Source organism: Pinus tabuliformis, chromosome 5_1, assembly GCF_031772625.1.
Source record: "Pinus tabuliformis cultivar Carrire ecotype Pingquan chromosome 5_1, CPIR1, whole genome shotgun sequence".
In the NCBI taxonomy this organism is placed as follows: domain Eukaryota; kingdom Viridiplantae; phylum Streptophyta; class Pinopsida; order Pinales; family Pinaceae; genus Pinus; species Pinus tabuliformis.
In genome coordinates, this window is record NC_142305.1 from 153,462,710 (window position 1) to 153,475,252 (window position 12,543).

The window sequence follows — 12,543 nt, forward strand, 5'->3', positions numbered from 1 at the left end:
TACTCTGGTTATAAGTTTACCACTCTTCTTCTGCACCAAAGTATTATAACTCGGATGTATGCGTATGTATAACTAGAGGATACTATTCTCTGAAAAAAAAATAACTAGAGTATACTATATATATAGTAACATTATACAAAGTCGGGCCTCTATATATATAAAGTTACACAAGGTATACATGTTTAATAGACTTGCTCTAGCATAGGAACTGTGAAGGGGCCAGGGTGGATATAGATCCTTAAACCAGGGTCTTCAGCGAGCTACCCACAATCAGTAGCATCTTCCCTGTTTGGATAACTTGCATAGTAAACTTGCTGCAGTGTAGGAACCAAATTAATAGCCAACGGTAGTTAATAATCGAAAGTAGAATACAGGTGGGACTTTTTCTAAATCGATTCTAAACCGGACTTTTTATAAATCGATTCTAAACATTAAAATTTTGGAGGTGGGATTCTTTGCAAACCGATTTTAAACATCAAAACTCTGGAGGTCAGAGTTGGTGATGAGACTTGCTTTTTTATTGCTTGTATCTTCCTACACTAGGGGCATATGGGTGACACCTCCAGAGATTTGAACACAAGTGGGACTCTTTGCAAATCGATTCCAAACACCAAAACTCCAGAGGTCGGAATTGGTTATGGGACTTATTTTTTTATTGCTTGTATCTTCCTACACTACTAGCGATATATTACCATTCGAGATTTAAAAATTCTAACTTGTTATAAAGAGAGTACAAAACAGAAAACCCTTTCTGAGCAAAGAACTCCTCAATACAAGTACACTACATACTAAAAAGCTTTGCATACCAGGAGTGAGAAATGAACAATTTCAGTTAAGAGAAATAGACAGAGCCATCCTACCCGCCCCCAACACGACCCCCACCATGGTAGCTCACTTGGAAACCCTGTGATATGTAAAGTGATGTGAATGGTGAGGTTTTTTGTTCAAATCCCTTAGGTGTATATCTATGGCACACAAGTAAGAGTCTAGTTCATTTGCTGATTTTTCAAGTCATTAAAAAAGAAAGAAAAAAAAAGATAAATAAATAAAAAATCTATTCACTAAGCACTTGCATCAAGAATGTTGAGATTATAGTGGTAGTAGTCAAAATCAACCCTATGGCACACAAATAGGAGCCCAACCCTCAACCCTATAGCACACAAGTAAGAGCCCAGCCCATTCACTAATTCCCCAAGTCATTAAAAAAAGAAAAAGGAAAAGATAGAGAATCGATTCACTAGGCACTTGCATCAGGAATGTTACAGACAAAGGTGGATATGAAGATTTCGGGATGTTCTACCATGTGCCAAGGAGACACATAATCAGTTTTTGTTTGTGTGCTATTTAGGGTTAGAGGTTAAGGAATGCAGTAACAGCGGTGTTTGTATTTGGATTTCATGTTATTTTTTCTCTCCCAATTTGATCAGATACTAACTCATGTACAGTGCTTGTTCTTATGCGTGATTGTTTGGTTTATTTTCTCAGGTGAATTGATGCATGATGAATTCAAACTTGTCCCTTCGAACAGAGAAATGTGTACAAGTTCAGAAAAAGTACCAAGTTTGAAAAACGTCTGAAATTTCAGGAAATGGAGAAATGAATATCTATATATAGATGTATGAGCAAAAATGATTTTTCTTATACAGAGTGTCTATGGATGTTCAGCTGTCTTTCTCATTGTTTTGTTATTTTAAGTTAGAAGTTCCTTCCAAGACTAAATTAGAAGAACCTGGTACTTCAATCCTGAAAGGGATGCAATTGTCATCCCCTAAAAGCGTAATTCTGTGCCAGCATTACCATAAAATATTTTGGTAGTATAAAAGAGACATTTCCGTACTGGAATTTGTCAGGGAGCATTTCCTAGATGTTCCCCGGCATTTCTCTATCCTTTCTTCAATGGACATGTTTCTTGCATGGAAAAGAGCACCGACGGGAATTCTGAAAAGGATGGCTTCGTTTGACATAGATTTGAAACTGCTACAACTCAAGTTGATATTACACACTCAAGTTTATTTCCCGTGACTAATAAAGTTGTGTTGTCCCGTGACTAATAAAGTTGTGTTGTAGAGTAATTGAGGTATGGTTTTGTCTGAAGTTGCAACGTTTCCAAACATGAAAAAGGAGATTTCAAGCATTCTAACATGAGGACAGAATGTTTTCCATAGAATATTTAGTTAACGGTTCATTTTCAATTCATTTATGTTGCTTTTGACAAGATCTTGTCTAGTAGATGCTACTGTTATCAAGCTAGATTCTGCTTTAAAGCTGTAAATAATGAGGATTAAGTATGGAAATTTGCAAAAGGGCTATGTTTCATATGAGAACATAACTACATTAATCTGTATCAGAAAGTGAACTATCTCAGATTTATAATAATATTTTGGCATGAAAAGAACATTTCTTGAGATGTTTTACTTTTTAAAGTTATTCTAACAGGATATTTCTGACGAAACTTGTGCTGTAGAATTCAACACAGTAACCAAAGAACACCCTTATAAAGAAAGATGCACAATTCTTGTTGTAATGTTCATTGTTTCCTAAACAGATATAAGATGCATTTTCAAGAAAGAAAGAGAGACGGCCTGCAACCAGAGACTGCCTGTGACATTGCAATCTATAGGGTTTTCCTTTCTGTATACACAATCCATCTAAGATGCTACGAAAGTACCGACTTAATACAAGGGTCAATGACATTGCTGCCTTCGAAATCTGCAATGGCACAATGAAACTGACAAATTAATACCTTCTTTTTGGCTGAATATTAGTATAGAAGCTAAGTTATGGAGATACTTCCATTGAGCAGGCTAAACAGGAATGATAAGAAAACTTGTCTTGTCACAAGTTTCAGAACTTAAGTGGCCATGACGACAGAGCTACCTGCTACTTGAGAGTCGGTCTTCTGGATTTTTGAGAGATTTGAAGACAGAGTGTCATTCATAGACAAGATAGGAGAAACTGGATTGGGTGTTGCAAGCACTGAGATTTCCAGTTCACTAGCACTGCGGCTGGTACTGCTTTGAAATGTTTCCAAAGATTTAGGAGCAGGTGGTTTGTCAATAAGCAAAATCCCCTCCAGTATCTGGACAACTTTCCCCATAGTTGGCCGTTGTGAGGGTTGCTCCTGAATACACCAAAAGCTAACTTGAAGTGCCCTCGTTACCTGATCAATATTAATATCTCTACCAAGCTTCTCGTCTGTAATGTTTAGAATGTTTCCTCTTTCAAATTCCTCAAACGCCCACGCTGAGAATTTCTTCCTCGACGTCGAGGTATCAAAATTCCTTTTACCGCTTATGATCTCCAGCAAAACCATGCCATAACTAAAAACATCAGACTTGGTAGTGATGGGTAAATTGGCAGGCCATTCTGGAGCCAAGTATCCTCTTGTTCCCCGAACACTAGTCAATGAACGGTTGCGATGACCTTTGTGATCGATGAGCTTGGAGAGTCCAAAGTCAGAAACCTTTGCACTAAAATTATCATCTAGGAGGATGTTCTCAGGTTTAATATCACAATGAACAATGCAATCCCTGCACTCTTCGTGCAAGTAGGCGATGCCCCTTGCAGTTCCAAGGGCTATACCGAAGCGCTGATCCCAATCTAGCATTCTGGATTGCTCGGAAGAAGAAAAAAGAAATGTGTCAAGGGAAGAATTTTTCATGAATTCATAAACTAGCAACCTATGGCGGCCTTCTGAGCAAAATCCTATTAGCCTAACCAGATTCAAGTGATGAGTACTGCTGATGGTTGCCACTTCCATGCGAAATTGCCTCTCCCCTTGTTCAATCCCTTCCAGTTGCTTGACTGCAACTATTGTCTTGTTCAGCAGTTCTCCCTTGTACACCGTTCCAAACCCACCCGAACCCAACTTTTCCACAAAATTCCTTGTTGAGTGCTGAAGTTCCTTGTATGAAAACTGAACTGGAGCCCCCGAGGCATAGTCCAGAAGTGTGTATTGGGATGGTAGTTGGCCAATTCTAAACCTAGAATTATTTCTACAGAAAATAAACCAAAGGCATATCTGTATAGTAATCAAGGCAATGATAGGTCCTACAACTGCCGCTGCAATTAGAATAGGAGATACTCTGGTTGATCTCACAAACCTATTTGCAGGGGGTGACGGTGCTAGAGTATGACCTGGACCACATGCCTTTACATAAGAACTAGAAGTACTTGGAATGGCTGCTGATTGGTAGGCACTTGTGAAATTCTCAGTCTTCAAACGGCAAGTGCCCGAGCCATCCGCCATGACTGTAGATGCAACACAGAGTTGATTCTTCAGGCATTTTAGCTGACAATCTGGAATGCCCAAATTGTATATCTCCGACTGTGACTCTGATTCTGGAGGATAAGAAAAGAATTCGGTATTGTTCAATACAACCATGCTCTGGTTAGTGCATCCTGTAATGTCCTGCTCTCTCCTGCACCCATGTGTGGGATCCTTGGGATCTATGGGAACGAAATCTGCAGATGGACATATGCAGTAGGGGGCTGTGTCATTGTAAACACATATTCCAAAGTTCCCACACCATCCAAACACTTGGCATTGGTCTTCTACCGCACTCCAACCCAGTTGCCATGTTCCAGAGCTTTTAACCGACCCATAGGACCTCAAATTCCCATCTGATTCAAGCCTGATCCTTCGCAATGCATAGTTACCAGAAACGGGACGGCAGCGAGGGTTTCTGGAAAAAAACGCACAAGCAACGGAACGGGACGGAAAACGCCGTTTTCTACGTCCGTTCTGGTCTTCATGGTCAGCGCTCAGAATTTAACTTTCATTACCTGTTTGGGAGGGGGTTTGGGGTGTGTATCTTCGATAATGCACATTGAAGAATGTATAACGACGATTTGAGCGATTACACTAATATTCCCAGACAGGGAATTTGTAGTTTGATTGAAGGCACATAGTTTCATTGCACATATCGCTTCAATTGCCAATTTGGACTTTTTCATTATCTCCCATTTTTCCAATGAAGTTATACTTTTTATAACTCAAATAGCATAAATCAACCTAAACTCTACACCCAACATCAATCCCACAAAGATTTTTAATGTTAGAAGTTACTCATTTGGAGCAGGCTATAATCCATTGTTATATCTCCCTGCATCGGAGCAGGTCATAAGTGTCCACTGTTGTATCTCCCTAGCATTCGGCCGGGGTCTGGCCATACACACTAATCCATTATGGGTAAATCATAAATGGGATGATTACATTTTCAGCTATGTAAATGAATGTTTTTTTAGGTAAATGAATGTTTTGTTGTATGTTTTCTTTATATTTTCTTATTTTTTCTCTCTCCTCGTTTCTTGAATGCGAAACCTCTGAATTATGTTTCTCGTCTCGTTCTCGTTTCTCGTTTCGTTTCCCGTTTCCCGTTTCTGGTAACATAGTCGCAATGTGATCGATGAATCTGTGTAATCGCTACTGTATGCACTCCAGAGCTGAACACCAGAAGAATTGGAAAGCGTAAAAAGCCCTTGATTGCTCAGATGTGCTGTGGAGCCATTAGGGGCACCCTGATTCCAGTATGTGATTTTATTCCTCCATTTCAATGTGAAATTCCCACTGCTCTCCAGTGTGAATGAGTAAGGATAAACATGGAGGCTCTGTCCTACATTGAAACTCTGATTGACCAAGAGAGTATCAGTAGGATTGGCAAAACTCTCCCAAACACCGTTGGAACTGCTATTCTTCACCACAAAATTACCATCATCCTGCATGACAGCAGACGATACGCTTTGGTTTGCAGTATTAGTCTGCCACACCATGGTGTTTGTTCCATTGCGCAATACAAGGTTGCCATCATTCTGGAAATTAAAGGAAGCTTTGTCACCTACTCTGATAGCACCACCATTCTCACCTGCAGTCCACACCAGAGTTTCGTCTGAAGTGTCAGAAATCGAAATGCCCAGAACATAGAACCCATCGTTTCTAACTGTATGAAATCCAAAGTTGAAGTTGCTACTTGGGGATTTCCAAAACTGTTGTTGCCCGGAAGAGGAAGGCGTAAGGCTGGACCTTGGCTCCACTGCTTCATCTAAACCAACCATACATTGAATAACAAAAAAATATATTACAGATATTGGGATTAACATAATTGTTCTACACGGTTACCTTGATTACAATCAGTGAAACAGGTACCAGGTGATCAGTCAGCCACAATGAGAACGTGGGTGCCTAACAAATATAGAACTGCAAAGCTTTGCAAGCCATCTGGGCAACAAATTAAGAAATAACCAGTAAGCAACTGTAATAATCATTGAACGGTGCAACCAGGTAACAACTAACGAACATGTTTAAGATACATATGATAGTTTAGCTAGGTCAAAATCTCTGTACTCTTATTCAGATTGTGAACAGTGCAACCATGACAAATAATAAGCCAGGGGGAAGAACCTGGGTGTCTGTGCAACCTTAATAGATAAACGAGAAGCTACAGTGAAAACTTGAGTGTCTAATACACGTGTAACAAGATATATTGCTGCTCTTGAGTGTCCAATAAACAAATTCTTAGCGAACTCTAAATCAAAATTGAAGTCCAACATGCCTAATGCTCCTGCCCTTGACGGTCCAATGAACAAGCTCTATTTAATTCTGAACGCAGCCAACTGGTAATCGAAATCCAGTTCCTACCTTCCCATCCCTCCCTGCTTCTTTCTTTTAATAATGGAAATTGTCGGGCCACATAGAATAGGCCCTCTGGTTGTCCCGACAGATGATTCGTTCTGAAGTTTCCTCTGGCGTAGCAACAAGTCAAAGATTCGCTACGCTACGCCGTGTGGTGTGGATCACCGCAACAAAGGACTAATTGGGCTTTATTCCGCCTTTTGCTTTATGGAGTCACATCGACACTTTCACGACTCCCATGTGATCGCCCCACAAAAAAGGCTTTGTCTAAGAAGGTGTCAAATTTGATTTTACAGTAATTTCCATGGTTTGAGGCAAATTTGAAGTCAAAATTATCAGCTTAACTATTTTATCTTTTAGGTTAAAACATTTTGGTTTTTCAAATTATAATTATAATTGAAGACTTTAATTTTATAATAATAATAATAAGAGTAATAATATCTTTTCAATAGTGATATTAATAATAAAAATATAATTTTTGTTTAATTTTTTTAATAAGAGAGTTGTTATTTTTTTTGTTTTATCTTTTTGTTTATAGTTTATTAGAGAAAGGTTTAAATTTTGTTTTGCTCCTAGAAAAATCTCAATGGGAAAAATTATCTGTGACCTTGAGTGACCTTGAGTTTGGGACAAGGGACTTACCAAACTCTACTAAGGATATCATTAGACAGGAGTGTGCAGTTGTCCTGAGAAATGTTAAGACCCCTAAGAACAACCTTAGCAAACTTGAGTTTGAAGCTCTCAGGGCTTTGAATAATAACGAAGACATTGTTGTTCTTAAAGTTAACAAAGGGGGTGTTACCGTTATCCTAGATAAGGAAGATTACTGAAGAAAAATGTTAGATCGTCTTTGTAATAGCAGGTGCTATAGAGAGCTTAATAAGAATCCCTTAAAGAAGATTTCTAAAACAGTTGCTCTAGCCATAAAATCTAGTAGCACTGTTAGCTCCCTTAGCTAGAAGTTGATTGAGAGTAGCCCTCTCACTCCTAGGATTTATGGTCTTCCAAAGATCCATAAGGAAGGGGCTCCCCTGCGTCCCATTGTCAACACCATTGGAGGGTTGACCTATCTTCTTGCTAAGTTTTTAGCCAATAAGCTAAAACCTCTTGTTGGTTGGACTAAATCCTTTGTCAAAGATTCATCTTCATTTGTCAACGAATTAAAGGGTATAAGGCTAGATCCTGGTGATAATTTGGTGAGTTTCAATGTGGTCTCCTTGTACACTAATATCCCCATTAACGAGGCCATTGAAGTCATCAAGTGCATTATGGACCCAGATACAACTTATTTGGTTGAAATCTGTCTTACTTCTACTTTCTTCAGTTTTGAAGGTGAATTTTATGAAGAAACTTGTGAAGTTTCCCTGGGTGCCCCCTTTCCCCCAATAGTGGCTAATTTGTTTATGGAGGACTTTAAATCTAAGGCCTTCTCCTGAACTCTATTCCAACCTAAGCTTTGGAAAATGTTTGTGGATGACACTTGTGTCATCTGGTCTCATGGTTGGGAAAAGTTGGATCTCTTTTTCCAACATCTTAACAATCAATCTAGTTCCATAAAATTTACTATGGAATGTGAAATCGATGACAAGCTCCCATTCCTTGACGTTCTTATTTCAAAGAGAGATGATGGTTCTTTCTCCCACTAGGGTTTTCGGAAGAAAAATCACATCGAACAATATCTTCATGTGAATTTGCATCATTTCCCCGCTCAAAAGCTAGGTGTTCTCAACACCTTAGCCACTCAGGCATTACGAGTTTCTAATGAAAACCACCTCAGTGATGAAAAAATCCATCTCCTTAGTGTTTTTAATAAGAATGGTTATAATAAGCACCAATGTCTTAGAGACTTCATTAAGACTGAAAAATGTCCTAAGATTAAAAATGATCTTAAAGATCGGTTTTCAGGGGTGCACCTTCTGTTTATCCAAGGAATCCCTAACAAGATTTCTAAGACCCTGAAAAAGAGTAAGGTTCCTTCACCATTTAGGCCCCTAAACACTACTGAAGCTCCCTAAGATCAATTAAGGACCCTATGAACCCTAAAGATGAGAAAGGTGTTTATGTCATCCCTTGCTCCTGTGGGACTCCGTACATTGGTGAAACTGACTCTTCAATTAATCAGAGGATTCTTGAGCACACAGTTGACATCAAACATGGAAGGTCCCGCTCCTCTTCTTTGGCAGAACATGCAAAAAAGACAAACCATCACATTTGCATTGAAGAGGCGAGGGTCATTGCAATGATTGATCATTTTCATCACCGTAAGTTTAGGGAGGCCTTGGAAATTGAAAGGAGGTTGATCAATCTGAATGGTTGGAGTATTAGTAGGTGTTGGATCCCTTCCTTGTATTCCTAAGTTTTTATAATATTTATTTATTTATTTTAGTATTCCTTTATTTCTTATTTATTTACTATTCAATTTTTTTTGGATTTAAATAATAAAATTGAGTTAATTCATTATTTTGATTTATATTTTATTTTTTCATTTTCTTATTACTAATTTTAGTGATCGAATTTAAGCTTCTATGATCCATATCTAGTTTCTGAGAAATCTTTGTCGGTAATAATACATCAAGATATGCATTTTGAACCAACGAGTGTGGTTCATTCTTAGGATAAGATGAATAATTTGATCATGACAACGGGTTAAATAGAGATACAAATCATTCCAACTATTAAAATGAAACAACTACTTTTGACTCGTTCAGGAGAAGGATTATTTACTTAATAATTTAAATAATCAACTAAAATATATCTATAATATTATTTTTATATATAAATTTGAAATTACGATAAGATTTTACCCAGTGACCAAATTTAATGAAGAATTAAATCATGTGTAACATCTAAAATTAACTTACCAATCATATATATATATAAATAATATTTACTTGGCAATTATGTCCATCCCAAACTTTGGCATTTGGCTCCTTATATACAATCGGATTATTTGATTATGGCATTTAAGAAGTCCGTAGACTTGACATTTACCGAAGGTCTAACCCATCATACAGATAGTATTAAAGGTGAAAGGATTCGTTTTTAATGTGTATGATATGCAAGGTGATTTCCCCATGCTTGCTCCTGTGTTGACTTGTTGTCCTTTATACCTGGAGCCACGCAACAGGGAGACATGGTCTGAGGTTGTATGCATTGACCATATGGTTCAAGTTGCTCATGCCATCTGTGTAGTACTGCAGCCATTGATCTGGTTCTTGTGATCTGACGACCGAGAAAACTTAGGGTTTCAATCCCTAACTAACTGCTTGTTCTCGGCATCCGTGTGGCTCATTGTTATTGTTGCTCCTGTGGTACCTTGCTGCTTCGCGAGGTTTTGCTACTCTGTGAGGGTTTGTTTCTCTGATCAGGGTTTCATTCTGCCTCTGCATCCTTTGAGAACAATAAAGGCGGTGGCAACTGCTAAAACGAAACAAGGTAAACCCACCAGGTTGTTGCTCTGTTGTGTTCTTGAACTGTATACCAAGATGGCTATAGGGTTCGGTTGTGGTTCTGCGTAGTGTTTAATGCTTTGCCTTCGCTGCACAGGAAATGATGCAAGAGCATTCAGCCCAATAATATCATTGTATTTTAGTCAGGCATAGGGGGTCTTGTGTTTCCAAGGAAGTTGTTTTCCTAAGTGTTGAATTAATGTAATTATTTAGGCCTTTGAGTGATTTTAATGAGAATAGGATTTAATTGAATATTGTGAGACATATTTGTAAATATTCTCGAATGTAGGAGAATATGAGAGATTTAGGATAGTTGAGAGATTGAGGGATTTGAGAATTAATTGTAAAACTCAGATTAGGAGTTAGTTCATTATTTTGAGGATTAGAGAGGATCCTTAGGGATGAGGAAGATATTTTAGGATTTTGTTGAGAGGTTTATGGATCTAAAATAGGAATTGGTTTTAGAATCCTTTTGTATAAATGTAAGCCTTAAAGGCATAATCAGAGGTTGGATAGGTTAGATGGTTAGATAGTTGGTTAGATGATTAGAGAGGTTTGACTGTAAGCCTACGGGCAGATTGTAAACAGAGGCCATTGACATTAGAAGATCAGGCCAAAGAGAGAGAAATTGTGTAAATGTGTGTTTATATATACAAAGATTAATTCAAAACTATATGAGTGTCCAATTCGAATATGGAATGATAAATCATGTATGTATCAACGATTTTGTATAATATATATATGCAGGCAGGGTTTAGCGAAACACAGAGAGAAGAAGGACGAGACAAAGGGTCATAATGGGCTATTGAATCGATTGAAGGTCCAAAATAATGTTCTGGAACAACAGTGATCAAAGAAACACATAGAGTTAAGCTCAGGAGGAGTCACGCAGCAGAACAACGGAAGGACGAGAACCATTGAAGAAACCCGAAAACCACGGAAACATTGAAGAAATGGTGTAAATCCAAGTAAAAAGGAAGAACGGAGGAGTGAAGCCTTAATGCACAGGGGCCGTTGGATCTAACAGATCAACAAATGAGATCAAGTCGCATGGAACGGACCTATTAATATCGCATCACAACTTATCACGTGAATGCATGAATCGGCCTTAATGGAATTGTGATTGCGATATGCGAGACTGTTACTGACTGTTGGATCGAGTGATTGGATCAAGGGTGGAGGATTGTTGTTGAATCTCGCATTGCAAATATCCATGGGAGATGTACCTTGGTCCTTAGCAACTCCAATGAGCGATATTGTGACATTGCGATGAGCGACATTGAGTGGGTCGAGAGGACTTGCGATATACGATATAGAGCGGACCTAAGAAGGTAATGAATGCAATTTATTCGATTTGGAATCTGACTGTGTTATCGCATCTCGGATGCGAAGGGAAGAGTTATATGTTAGTGTGAGAAGAGAATGCAACAACCAATAGATCTAATGAGTAAAACCCAATGGTGAAGAATGAATGTGAAAAGTGGAGCATCGGGAATATATATAAAATTCATAAAATGGTGGACAGTTTGATCACATCCTGTAGAGTGGGAAGTTCCAATGCCAAGTTCTTATGTCTTTGAAACCTGCGATTGCGATTGCGATAAGGCATGCATTGATAAATGAGGAGAGGCGAGGAATAAGCGGAAAAGGTATGGTTAAGCATGTTTTATGGAATATTTCTATTATGCATGAATTATAATAGAAATAAAGCGATATGAAGGTGTTGTGGATAAGTTCAATATAACCATAGTATAAGAGTGAGGAAGGTTATATATATGCGGCATAAGGATTAACGAAGATTTAAATGAAAATGGATGTATAAAGAATGCCGATAGAAAGAATTGGTTAAAGGGTCTATTGGATTAGTTAACAAATCATTCCGCAGAGATTTAATAAAGGAGCCTTAAATCATTATTCATTATTGAAGATTTGACACGGTAGAGAGTTAAATTCCTCGGGAAAAATAGATATATGCATTTGACATGCATATTGTGGGTATACACCGGTTTTCCTGCGTCAAAGTGGTATCAGAGTAGAATTGTGATTGAAATGTTTGGTATTAAGGCAGCAGAAAGAAATTATGTGTAACAATTTCTTCGAAAGAATTTAGAGCAAAGTATGTGTTAAGATGTTTATGCAGGCAAGAGGAGATTAGATTTTAATCTGACACACAGTAAAGACACAGAGGTAAGGTATAGCATAATATTAGCAGAACTTGCATATGTAAGGAAAGAGTATATAATCCATTCAAAGTGCAGGAAATGGTGGAACAAGATCATGCAGAGGTCTTGAAGGTGAGGTGATATGTTTTGTTTTAATTTGATTTGAAGATTGGAGAATGTGTAGTTTTTATATTGATACACAGGGAACAGCATAAGGAGGTGAGAAGGTTGCAGAAATCTAGAGCAAGGAGTGCTCAATTGGTTCCAGAGGAAAGAACCAGAGAAATGATAACAGACTGAG

At 38.1% G+C, this 12,543-nt stretch overlaps 1 protein-coding gene across 1 annotated transcript; it reads right to left on the minus strand.

The window, feature by feature from the left end:
• Positions 1-2,512: 2,512 nt before the first annotated feature.
• LOC149163884 (G-type lectin S-receptor-like serine/threonine-protein kinase At1g34300) lies at positions 2,513-6,651 on the minus strand. The gene is made up of 2 exons (XM_089430830.1): positions 5,407-6,651; positions 2,513-4,654 (listed from the first exon to the last, which is right to left on the minus strand). The coding sequence occupies exons 1-2, from the start codon at positions 6,097-6,099 to the stop codon at positions 2,852-2,854; spliced, it is 2,496 nt and encodes an 831-aa protein (XP_089286956.1). The 5' UTR covers positions 6,100-6,651; the 3' UTR covers positions 2,513-2,851.
• Positions 6,652-12,543: the final 5,892 nt, after the last annotated feature.

Bases quoted from the DNA above. Each gene is read 5' to 3' on its own strand.
- LOC149163884 (XM_089430830.1), bottom strand. From the start codon at position 6,099: ATGTTAATCCCAATATCTGTAATATATTTTTTTGTTATTCAATGTATG. The intron at 4,655-5,406 runs ATCACATTGCGA...GTTTCTGGTAAC, and splicing joins GCGATTACACAGATTCATCG to TATGCATTGCGAAGGATCAG.